The sequence below is a fragment of the Tamandua tetradactyla genome, chromosome 10 (genome assembly GCF_023851605.1).
Source record: "Tamandua tetradactyla isolate mTamTet1 chromosome 10, mTamTet1.pri, whole genome shotgun sequence".
Taxonomy (NCBI): domain Eukaryota; kingdom Metazoa; phylum Chordata; class Mammalia; order Pilosa; family Myrmecophagidae; genus Tamandua; species Tamandua tetradactyla.
The window spans coordinates 13,067,262-13,080,046 of NC_135336.1; the positions used below are offsets into that span (position 1 = coordinate 13,067,262).

Here is a 12,785-nt window from a genome sequence, read left to right on the forward strand (position 1 = left end):
TCCTTTTATTCCCTGCTCCTAAGTAGTTGTCAAAAAGTGAGCAGTTTTTTAATATTTTCAAACTAAGATGAGACTGGCAGAAGCTTGATGTGTTATGATTTTCAAGGTGTGCTTACCTTTCATGAAAGGATGCCTGCGGATGGCAAGTCTTAGTCCAAGGCAGGAGACCACTGTGATGGAATTCCAACATGGTAGCCAGTATGAGAAGGAGCAGAACAGGGGACAAAGAGAACCTCCTGAGGATCCTCAAGTCAGATCTTTCTAGAAGAATTCTGAATCTCTCCATTCCAGAAGACAGTCCTAGCTAGGCTGGATAATCTCACAAATACATATTGAAATTAAATTCATGGATCCATTTTTCACAGAGATGGTCCATAAGGCTCCAATAGTTTTCATCCTCCCACAGTTAGTCATTAGCTTTCTTATAAAAATGGCCAACCTTGATGGTGGGGAGCTTAAGACTGATTCCAGTTCGGCTGTTGTTTTCCCTAGGGGTTATTTATTTGATATGTAGTCATGTCATTGTGCTTCTATTGAACACTTTTGTCTAGATTATTACACCTTCCTCTGAGCGTATTTTTAGCAAAGTCAAGTATAGAGTTTAACTTTATCATATTTCAAGAAAAAGATGTGCAAAATAAAGGCCATCATCCACCAGATACCAACCGGTTGTTGGAAAAACTGGGGAAAAAGCTGTACATTTACTGAACCAAGATTTAAAAAATCTTTTTGTACTATCTAAATGTCATCATGTATCAACTGAATCTTACACTAAAAGTCAAATTACTAAATACAGCTATGTCAGCTCAAGGAACCTGAGCTATCATATATTTTAGGTTGACATACATATCTTAATCATAAGCTTAAAAATCTTTTAAAAATCTTTTTATCAGTACCCACTGAATTAGACATATTTTGAAAATTATTAGTTCTCAAAGAGCCGTCAAGCTTAGAAAAGGTTAAAAAGCAAACAAATGTAAATACAGAGAATTTGTTTTACTGGGATTTGCATTTATGCTGCTGGTTTGTATAACAAAGTATATAAGAAAATTTATGGCAGCAAATTGCTGAATGGGAGTTGTTAGAAACATTTGTCAATCCTAAAAATTTCAGAATTGTAAACTCAAGCCTATTTTATATTGAATCCATATATCACAGTACAGACATACCTCACTTTATTGTACTTTGTAGATATTACTTCTTTTTTTTTGTTTTAACAAATTGAAAGTTGTGAAGATCTTGCACTGAAAAAAATCTGTCAACACAATTTTTCCAACAACGTGCTCACTTTGTTGTCTCTGTGTCACATTTTGGTAATTTTTGCAATATTTCAAACATTTTCATTATTATTACATCTGTTATGGTGCTCTATGGTCCGTGATCTTTGATGTCACTATTGTAATCATTCTGGGGCACCATAAATAGTGCCCATATAAGACGGTGCACTTAATTGATAAGTATGGTATGTGTTCTGACTTTTCCACTGACCAGCTAGCTATCCCTCCATCTCTCTTTCTCTCCTTCAGTCTCCCTATTCCCTGAGACACAATGATATTTAAATTAGGCCAATTAACAACCCTACAGTGGCCTCTAAATGTTTAAGTAAAAGGATGAGTTACATGTGCTTCACTTTAAATCAAAAGCTAGAAATGATTAATCTTAGTGAGGAATACATGTTGAAAACTGAGATGGGCAGAAAGCTAGGCCATTTGCAGCAAATAGGCAAGATGTGAATGCACAGGGAAAGTTCTTGAAGGAAATTAAAAGTGCTACTCTGGTGAACACATGAATGATAAGAAAATGAAACAGGCTTACTACTGATATGGCGAAAGTTTTAGTGGTTTGCATGGACAATCAAACCAGCCACAACATTCCGTTAAGCCAAGTCTAATCCAGAGCAAGGCCCTAACTGTATTCGGTTTTATGAAAGCTGAGAGAGGTGAGGAAGCTTAAGAAGAAAAGCTTTAAAGGAAAGAGATTTAAGGAAAGAAGCCATCTCTGTAACAAGGTGAAGCAGCAAGTGCTGATGCAGAAGCTGCAGCAAGTTGTCAAGAAGAGCTAGCTGAGATAATTGATGAAGGTCACTACACTAAACAACAAATTTTCAATGTAGATAAACCAGCTCATATTGGAAGAAGATGCCATCTAGGACTTTTATGGCTAGAGAGGAAAAGTCGATGTCTGGCTTCAAAGCTTTGAAGGACAGGCTGACTCCCTTGTTAGGAGTTAATGCAGTTGGTGACTTTAAGTTGAAGCCAATATTTAGTTAAAATTCCAAAAAATGCTAGGGCCTTTAAGAATGATGCTAAGTCTACTTTGCCTGTGCTCTATAAATGTAATAACAAAGCCCATTGTTGAGAACTGCTGCTCAGAAAAAAAGATTTCTTTCAAAATATCATTGCTTATTGACAACGCACCTGGTCTCCCAAGAACTCTGATGGAGATGCACAATGAGATAAATGTTTTCATGCCTGCTGATAGAACATCTATTCTGCATCCTTTGAAACAGGGAATCATTTTGACTTTTGAGTCTTATTATTTAAAATATACATTTTGTAAGGTTCTGGCTGCCATAGTTAGTGATTCCACTGATGGATTTGGGCAAAGTAAATTGAAAATCTTCTGGAAAGGAATCACCATCTAGATGTCATTAAGGACATTCGTGATTCATGGGAGGAGATCAAAATATCAACATGAAAAGAGTTTGGAAGAAGTTCATTCCAGCCCTCCTGGATGACTTTGAGGGGTTCAAAACTTCAGTGGAGGAAATAACTGCAGATGTTGTGAAAATAGCAAGAGAACTAAAATTAGAAGTGGAGCCCAAAGTTGTGACTGAATTGATGCAATCTCATGATAAAATTTGAATAAATGAGGCATGACTTCTTATACAGATGAGCAAAGAAAGTGGTTTCTTAAGATGGAATCTACTCTTGAGGTGAAGATGCTGTGAATGCTGTTGAAAAGGATTTAGAAGGTTACACAAACTTAGTGGATAAAGCAGCAGCAGGATTTGAGAGGGGTGATTCTAATTTTGAAAGAAATTCTGTGGGTAAAATGCTATTAAACATCATCACATGCAAGAAAGAAATGTTTCATCAAAGGAAGAGTCAATCAATGTGGTAAATTTCATTGTTGTATTATTTTAAGAAATTGCCACAGCCACCCCAGCCTTCAGCAGCCACCATCTTCATCAGTCAGCGGCCATTAACAGGGATGCAAGACCTTCTACCAGCAAAAAAGAGTAGGACTCTCTGAAGGCTCAGATGATGGTTAGCATTTTTTGGCAACATAGTATGTTTTAATTGAGGTATGTATGTAGGTTTTTAGACATAATGCTGTGAGCATTTAATAGACTGCAGTATTGTGTTGTAAGGTCACAAACAAGGAAAGCTATAAATCCCAAGATAAGGAAAAATTAAAGAATCCAAACCCCTGTAAGTACATTGTAAAACCCATATGCATTCCAAATCAGGATAGCTATCTGTACTAAACTGCTCCTACCATGTATCAGTAACTTCAGAGAGACATGTTTATAATCTTGCAAATCCCAACTTGGCTGTGTACCTTCTTTGTTCTTGCCTTATATAACCCTCTGTAACCTGCTGGGTAGTATGGAGTGCTAACAGGAATGTCTTGCAGCCACCCAGGACCAGCTTCCTGGTCTGTAAGTTCCCTAATAAACTGGTATTATTTGCTATATGGAGTGGCTTGCTCTGTCTTTTGGTTTTAAGTGCCCATTGAACTTTGGCAGGACCTATTCTGTAGGTTCACTACCAGGCAAGTGTAAACATAACTTTTATATGTACTGGGAAGCCAAAATATTCATGTGACTTGATTTACTACATTATTCACTTTATTGCAGTGGTCTGAAATCAAACCTGCAATATCTCTGAGATATGCTTATAATAGGCATATAATTGGTACTCATGGAATGGGACTAATTAATTGCCTATGAAATCTATTAATTTAGCAAAACTAGATTTATTATTATAAGGAAATCCTAGTAGTAATTCAAAGTATTCACTAGCAATAAATGTCCTCTGTTAAGTACACAGTAAGGTTGATAAATAGTAAAAGTAACGTACAAAATAAATCTGTAAAAGGTAAACACTTCCTTGTCTTTACTTTGCATTTAAATAGATGATGTAGATGATGAAAAGATAAAATAGAACTTGAGGTTGTTTACTATTCTAAGAATTGTCATGCTGTAGATATAAACATTATGAGTCCCTTCCCTACAAAGGGATTTTAAGAAGCAGTTCTGATTTCTGTCCAAGTTTTAAAATTATATCTTGAGGTTACCATATGTCAGTAATAAGAAGTAAATAAAGGTACTATACTTCTTTAAGCAAAGGTTGTTTTAGTAGTTTATTCCATTATCTTTATAATCTACTCTGGACCTTCTAGATCACTGGGCCTAAATAATATGCTTTGGGAGATGCCCAATTTTAGTGGGGTGTGCTTCATGCCAAGATTATAGGCAATTTGAAAAGCCTCTTTTATTCTTCACCCCCACAATTCTGGCTTACTAAAGTTAGGGTTGAATTTTCTGAAGTTAGTATCAATTCTTGTTTCCCTTCTAGAACCATAACAAAAGAAATAAAAAAGAAGATCCTTGTGACTTTTGGAAAAGATATGTACAAAAATATTCTTCAAAAGTGGACATAAAAGTAATGTTGTGACAATTTCTTGAGAGGAGTATTTTTTTTACCCGCAGTTCTTTGATTTCTGTAGATGAAAGTAAAATATATTGGTGAAACTTTCAAAGGCAAAACTCTTCCCCAATTCTTCTATTGTTGTTCATACTACTAATTTCACTACCTTAAAAATTGTGAATTTAAACAGAATATTATGCAATCTGAATAAATTTTATTAGAAAAAAGATAATTCACGAGATGAATTTTTTTCCTCTATGGTACAATGTACAGTCAAAATAAGCAAATTTAATGTCCTTTGTTTTTAAGGCTCAATCATATAGAAATGTGCTTTGAATCCTGTGCTGGAGAGAAAAAAAAGATGATGGAGATTATCACTCCTCCCTACTATGTTTTAGTTTCTGCTAAAAAGCGGTGTGCTGTTAAGGATGTATGACAACAATTCTGATTAAAGTCTAGTCCAGAAATGCTGTTCTGTGGTTTGGCCTCCCACCTTCTGCGTTCCTTTGGGAATCTCTTCAGGGCTTTCATAGCCTTGGTTGATGTAGAATCCATTTTTGCCATCACATGAATAATCTGTCCTATCTGTGGGAGGCCAGGTCAAGTCTTCTGCCAGCTTTTTTCGCCAGTTCTTATATTGACTTTTAGAGTAGAATCCAGATTTTTTCTTGATCAACAGCCAGAGCTCTCGATTTTGAAGGATAGCATCCTGGAAAATCAGGTGGGAAAAAACAATCAAACCATCCTCTACTTCTCCCTGCAATCAGATTACCCACATCCTCACCTGGCCTCTAACGTGTGGCATTGCTGCTGCTGCAGTAGCTGCTTCACCCCGCAGGCCCCAGCAAGTCTAGCAGCTCCCCTCCTTCTTTCCTTTGAGAAATGAGAGGGTGCTTGTGTTCACAGAAATCTGCTGAAAGCATGTAGCATTTCATTTCCACAGATTTCCTGGTTGAATCCTGGCCAGTGATTCACTTAAAATTATTTTACTGCCAGACTGAAATGATAGCAAAAATAATGTACTCCAAATTAAGAAAAGGGAAAAATTCATTATTGGGCTTGCTTCCTGCCGCTTGCCATCTACAAGGTGCCAGACAAAGTTTGTTGAATGAATAGTTGAACCCTAGAAAACAAAAGGCTTTTATTGCCCTTTTTGGGGGGTCCTCTTTTTTCTTTATCCATGCACACACAAATTTTTATGCTTTTACAAAAATGGGATTGGTAAAATTTTGTATTCTGCTTTTGTTTATGCTAGACATGATATCATCACAATTTTTACATTGCTAAATTCTTCTTAATAATCATAATTTGGTGATGATATCATGTCTTCAAATTGATGAAAAACTTTATTTAAACTAGCAGCTTCTCAATTATTGAACATTTAAGTTGAATCTAATTATTTTGCCAGTGTAGGTAATACTATGATGAACATTTTTATACATGTAGAATTTTTTCCTTCTTCTTTTGGGATATACTTTTAGAATGTAGACTTAAAAACAGAATTCGTAAATTAAAGGGTAAGAAAAATGTTATGCTCATTATATACCAATGTAAAATTGCTTCCTATAGGGTTTATATTGATTTTCACTGGACAAATCACTTGTATATTTTTTGAGGCCTGCTTATCAACATAATGACCTTTTAAGCTCCAGCATAATACAGTTGCTCAAGATCTAAGATAATCCTGATAAAGTCTAAAAACTAAAAATCTTTCCTCAAAGAATTCTTCTCAGGGTGAGAAACTGAATTAATAAAAAATTATCCATCACATTCCTCAGTTTTAATATCTCAAAACATTAATAAAGATTTGTATACATTTTTAAATTTTTGGTTTATTCCTTTCCCCAAGGATCTCATATATGCGAATTTTTTTAAAGTTTTAAAATTAGAACTCCTCCTTAAAAAATAGCACTGGAGTGTTTTACCGAGTGGGTAAAATTAGTGATAGTGAGTGGAAGAGAAATGCTATAGGGGAAGACCTTCAGAGGTAGGGATTAATTAGAATGAGCAATGGTTCCCCTTCTCTCTTAATCTGAAAAGCCCTTCTGATGATGGCTCTTCTTCCAAGTTTTATTTTAAAAAAAGTTCTTATTGAGTTTTAGAGCTGGAAAGTCACCTGGTCTGGTTTCTATCAATTATGCAAAATGTTAGAAAAATCCAACACAACACCTGCATGTAGACCAAAATTAGAGCTAATTTGATACTTTGCTTTCTATGCGAAAGATATTGGAAGCATTTCTATGCAAACTTGGAAGAATTTTAAATCATTCTCCAAAGAATTCCCCCAAAGAGAACATGTGCATTATTTATACAGCCTTAACAACTATCATTTTTAGGGATCAAAGCGACTGTTCTAAAAAATAAGCATCCGTTGGGAATGAGACCCTTCTCGGTTTATCCTCTGAGAAAAGTAGTACGATCCATTCAGAAATGAGCTTACCTCCACAAAGAAGACCACACAGAATTGGATGAAGGCTGCCATCAAAACCAAAACTCTCCATGACGCCATGGTTGGGATGAACTGCAGAAGGAGAAACACCACCATTTTGCTTTGCATATCCCATACTTCTGTATATGTCTGCCAACCTACACTTTTTTGTATTTCCAAAACAAAAGAGAGTCAGCCCTCTCTACCGGTGTGTAGGTTGATCTCCTCGTAGGGAATAGTCCTATTTCCTGCTAAGCCAAATCTAGCCTATCCTTTTGGTCTCAGGCCAAGTTACTTCTCCTTCCTAAAGCCTCCCATGACAGCTGCAGGCCACAGTGAGAACTCTTCTTCCCGTGTTATTCCCAGAACTCTCTGTCTCCACTCTCTTCATGTATGAATGGCTTTAGGTAACCATTTCATCATTTCGCCTGCATATGGTGCATCTTTGCAGCAACATTATAGCTAAGAGGTCAGGAGCCAATCCTTCTCTTTCCTTTATTTTCCCCATAATGTTGGATCTAAAAATGGTTTCAATAACCTCTTGATGAATTGAATTTTAATCATTGCACTTTGGATCAAATGTCTCCTAAAATAAAACTCCCTCTGGTCAATATCTTAAAGAGCATGATTGCCCTTTAAGTCTACTTTTTCTTTCCTCTGACAACTGTGTTATAAATGATTTAATATAAATATAAATAACTATGTTATATATGTTTAAAAAACTTAAACTTTGGGAATTATGATGTTAGATGATTTTATTGTATTAATAGAACATGGTAGAACAAAGTATCCGAACATAATATAGTCTAGCATGAACAGGTTAAAGGTCCCCAACTGATAATAATAAAAATAATAATAAAATAATCAGAGGCTAGCATATCTGAGATCCAGAAATGTCATTTGCCATTCTAGTAAATGGGAATATTCTCACAACACTTAGTGGTCACAGAGGATATAGAAATAACTGGCTTGCAAATTACAAAATAAACATAGTCCTATGCATCAGATGTGCGAATGAACACCACTTACCTCCATCTGATGGTATATAACTTGAGAATCGGAAAAGAGAAAGAAAATTGTGAGGCCCAAGGCAGACATCAGAAGAAATGAGAATACATCTGAAAGAACACCAAAAATTATTTTTAGATGCTAAAAGAATGTTTCATAAAATTGGCACACATTGCAGAAACATTTTTCTCTGTTGGGCAAATAACAGATACATCTTCAGATGTTTTGATATACTCTCATATGTTTTAAAATATGGTCTAATGCTTATAAGATAAAGGTGATATCCTAAAATATTTCCTTGAAAGGCTGGGTGTAGAAGATGTATTGCTAATCAAGTGTGTTATAGCAACCTCCGTAACTGAGGACTTCTAGGGGCTGGGGAATCCTGCAGCCCTTCTAAATGGTTCGTCATCACCTCCATGTCTCCTGAACCCTCCATGCCTTGTTGAACAGTCAGCCCTCAAAGCAGTACCTCGTTCCTCTTCACTGCCTACAGAATAAAACCCAAGGCCCTTCTATGGACATCCAAGCTTTTCCCAATCTAGTTCCGATCACTTTCCTAAACAGACCTCTGATTTCTCTCCCTTATGGATGACAGGAAGATGGAACTGCAATACCTGCTTTTTCCACACAGGCCTAATACTTTCCAGCCTCTATGTCTTTGTTCACAAAATGTTCAGTGTACATAATATGTTTCCTCTCTGTCTTGGCATGTTCCAATTTTTCTTAATTTACAAAAGCCCGGTTCAAATGCCATTTTTCCCTTTGAAGACTCCTCTGAACATCCCTCACAATGTTTTATTTCATATGATATATATCACACTCTGCTTTGACATCATCTTAATTTATGTATCAAATAGACGATAATGACTTGAAAGTGACTTTTTATCTGGTTCTCTGGGACCCTGAATAGAAGGAGTAAGTGAGAAACACCATGTACATCTAGGTTATTTTTTTTTCCCAATCTGCCCAAATTGGCTTTAATTTTGAGAACTAAACCTCCCAGGATGTGACAGGCCAACATCACTGTTCTTACCCCCCAACTCCTTCCAATCTTGCATCTTCAGAACTTTAGCAGAGCACTTAGTAGATGGTGTTTTATAGATATCCTGTGATAGGATTATCACCCACATGCCAAAACAGGGGAATTTAATCAGTTCTATCATGAGATAAATGTTTTTACAACTCTCAAATGTTATTAAAAAAACAATCTAGGCTGAATATCTTCCATTGTACATATATAGCACATTTGATTTATCCACTTTTTTGGTTGATGGATGCATGGGTTGCTTCCTTCTTTTGGCAATTGTCAGTAATGCTGCAAGAACGTTGTGTGAAAATATCTATTTGATTCCCCATTTAAGTCCCTGTTTGAGACCCGGATTGCTGGGTCACATGGTAGTTTTATATTAACTTTCTCAGAAACCCCCAAACTGTTTTTCATAGCAGATGCACCATTTCACATTGTCACCAGCAATGAATGAATGTTCCTGTTTCTCTGCATCTTCTCCAACACTTGTTATTTTCCATTTAATAGCAGCTCTTCTAATGGGTATGAAATGGCATCTCATCATGGTTTTGATTTTTATTTCTCTGGTGACTCATAATGTTGAATGTGCTATCATCAATTGTAACAAATGTTCCACATCAATGCAAGTTGTTATAGTTTATGGGAAAGTTTTTTGTGCATGATTTTTCTGCAAACCCAAAACTTCTCAACTCTAGATTTTTCTCTCTTATGCTCTCTCTACCTATTTATTCCAATATTGCTAGCCTACTGGTTCCCCAACATAATATAGGTTTATACCAATCAGAAATCTAAGGCAATTGCCTCTCTACAGCAGGTTTTATTTTTTCAGCCACCAAAGTTTTGTTGTCATCACCTTCTTATTCATCCATCATCACTTTGTGTATATTTATAAAGTGATATGTTTATATATACACAACTAGAGACGCCACCTCCTAGAAATATAATCAGGGTTGTTTGGGCAAGGCACAAGGCAGAGAGCAGAAAAGTGGGAAGTGTAGCTCCCATACTAAAGCACTGCAAGTAATTTGGTGGTGAGAAGCCTCCAAAAGATGTCTGTGTGGATTTTTCATTTATTTCCTCATTTGGAGTCCCAGGAACCCAGATACTAGGGAAGAAGAGGATGACATAAATGTCCCTCTTGATAAAGCTTAATACTCACAAGCAACTGGGCTGAATGTTGTGCATATCATTCTGACCTCAGACCAGTAATCTGAAAAGCAGGTCAGGCCAGTGCACAGATGACCAAGACATAAAATTATAAGGTCCTCACTCTTCTTTAATTCAGCGTTGGTTGAAAAATGTACTGAAGAACTAAAATGAATGTTGTCCTTCTCAGTGGCTGTTGATGAAGAAACTTAAATGAATGGGACTCTGTTGATACAGGTAATTTGGGAAGACAAGTCCAGTATAGGCCATTACTTCTTTTTAGATAAGGGGAGGGTTTGTGAATATTCATAGATCTGTTTCCATAAAATTTAAATCTGTTCTTTTTCAATATCTTGTCATAGTAAAGTTGGGTTTCTGTCAAGATTAAGACAGAAGTCAAGAAAAGCAAAACCTTTCCTGTTATATTAAGATATAATTGCTTGTTTTCAAGTTCTGTTGACTTATGATCTTGAGATTATATGATTTATTATAAAGTTAAATTCATTGGAATCTTTGTTTATAAAACTTTTTTCATCTAAAATGATAAGTTATGTTTGTCACAGAAATTTGGATTTATCCACAATCTTTTTATGTCATTATGATGTAAATAATATAGTCTAAGCAACACAATTATATAAAAAGATTTTGCAGCTATGATTAAAATTAAAGTACTAGCCAACCCCTATAGAGGGCCTTGTAAAATATATTTACAATTAAAGAACTATAAGAGGTTAATTTTAAACAAATCTTGATTTGTTGTGACAAAAGCCAAGGGCATTAATAAACATTTTATCAAAATTAAGAAAATTATAAGACATTCAAAAGGAAGACCTTAGCTTGCTTTCAAAATTTTAACAGACCAGCTATACCAAAAAGTGAGGCAAGAACATACAGAATCTGAATGTATATTATATATAATATGTATAATTGCTGAGAATGATTTAATATAGTAAATGTACATTTCTAACTTAGGAGTAGGAACTAGATCTGCTATTCAAACATCTATGACTCTTTTAGAAGAACAGAGTTTAGGGTTTATGGTATGTGATGGGAAACTGCAGTAAATTCTTCAAAGCAGAAATTTTCCAATCTAGAGTCTCTGATCATGACAATAAACCTAGAAATTATAAACCAAATTTAAATGAAAAAATTCCTCCCAACAAATTAAAAACAAAATTTAAAAATCTTTTGGGTACAAAAAAAGGAAATCAAGCCTGTATTTCTAGGCTATTAAGAAAAATAATAGGGGCGGGCCGCGGTGGCTCAGCGGGCAAGAGTGCTTGCCTGCTATGCCGGAGGACCCCGGTTCGATTCCCGGCCCCAGCCCATGTAAGAAACAAACAAACAAACAAAATATAATAAAAACAAGAAAATGTTTAAAGATGTCTCCCTTTCTTCCTCCCTTCCTTCCTTCCATCCTTCCTTCCTTCTCTCTGTCTTTCCTTCCCTTCCTCCCTCTCTTTAAAAAAAATAAAAGAGAAAAAAAAGAAAAATAATAGTAGGAAAATGAAAAGCAGATCTCCCTTTTGAAAATTAAAAATCACTATTTTGAAAAATATTCGGTCAAAGAGGAAATTAAGCCATAATTATGCACGTTTGAAAATGTAAAGATTGTCAAAACCACAATGAGATACCTTGGGACACCAAGATAGTAAGACAGAAAGTCAAATAAGAACCGTTGGTGAGGATAGGAAGAAGTCAAAACCTCATGTAGGATAGGTGGGAATGCAAAATGGCACGGCTGCTTTTGAAAACAACACTGCAGCTCCTCCAATGATTGAACATAGAGTTAGCACCTGATCCAGCAATCCCCCCTCCCACATGTATATCTGAGAGAAATGAAAATATTTATCCACATAAAAACTTGTTCACAAATGTTTATAGAAGAATTATTCATAATAGCCAAAAGGTGGAAACAACCCAAATGCCCCTTACCGAATTCAACGGATGAACAAAAAATATAACACACCCACACAGTGAGACATCATTTGACCATAAAAGAAATGACATTTGGATATATGGACTTTGGATGAACTTTAAGCTCATTATATCAACTAAAAGAAGCCAATCACAAAATTTCACATATATGATTCCATTCACATGACAGCTCAGAATAGGGAAATCCATAGAGAGAGACTGCAGTTTCAGGGTTGCTTAGGGCTGGGGGTGGTTGGAGACATAGCCAGGTGATCGCTAAAGGGTAAGGAGTTTCTTCTAGGGGTGCTGAAAATGTTCTAAACTTGACTGTGTGCTAGTTTCATGTACCTGCAAATATAGTAATAACCATTTAATTGTATGCTTTCAATGGGTGAATTGTTCAGTGTGTGAATTATATCTCAATAAAGCCATGTAAAAACAAAAAACAAAATACAAAAAAAGAAAGAAAACTAAAAAACAGAACAAAAAATGTACATTTGTAGCCTTGAATGCTCTTCTAACTTCAAAAGACTGTAAAAAATACATGAATTATAAAGACAACTCAAACATTTATAGAATAAATTCAAATAAAGCAAGAAGA

The 12,785-nt window shown here is 35.5% G+C and overlaps 1 protein-coding gene across 2 annotated transcripts in view; it reads right to left on the bottom strand.

Annotated features, from left to right (window-relative positions):
- Positions 1-4,696: 4,696 nt before the first annotated feature.
- ATP13A5 (ATPase 13A5) overlaps positions 4,697-12,785 on the bottom strand; it is a 132,730-nt gene continuing 124,641 nt past the window's right edge. Inside the window, exons 27-29 of one of the 2 annotated variants that reach the window (XM_077117893.1) lie at positions 8,113-8,201; positions 7,096-7,176; positions 4,697-5,364 (exon numbers count right to left, since the gene is read on the bottom strand). In XM_077117893.1, coding sequence (XP_076974008.1) covers positions 5,104-5,364; positions 7,096-7,176; positions 8,113-8,201 — 431 coding nt within the window. In that variant the 3' untranslated portion in view covers positions 4,697-5,103. The remainder of the gene's footprint in view (positions 5,365-7,095; positions 7,177-8,112; positions 8,202-12,785) is intronic. The other variant, XM_077117892.1, reaches the window with a different exon arrangement.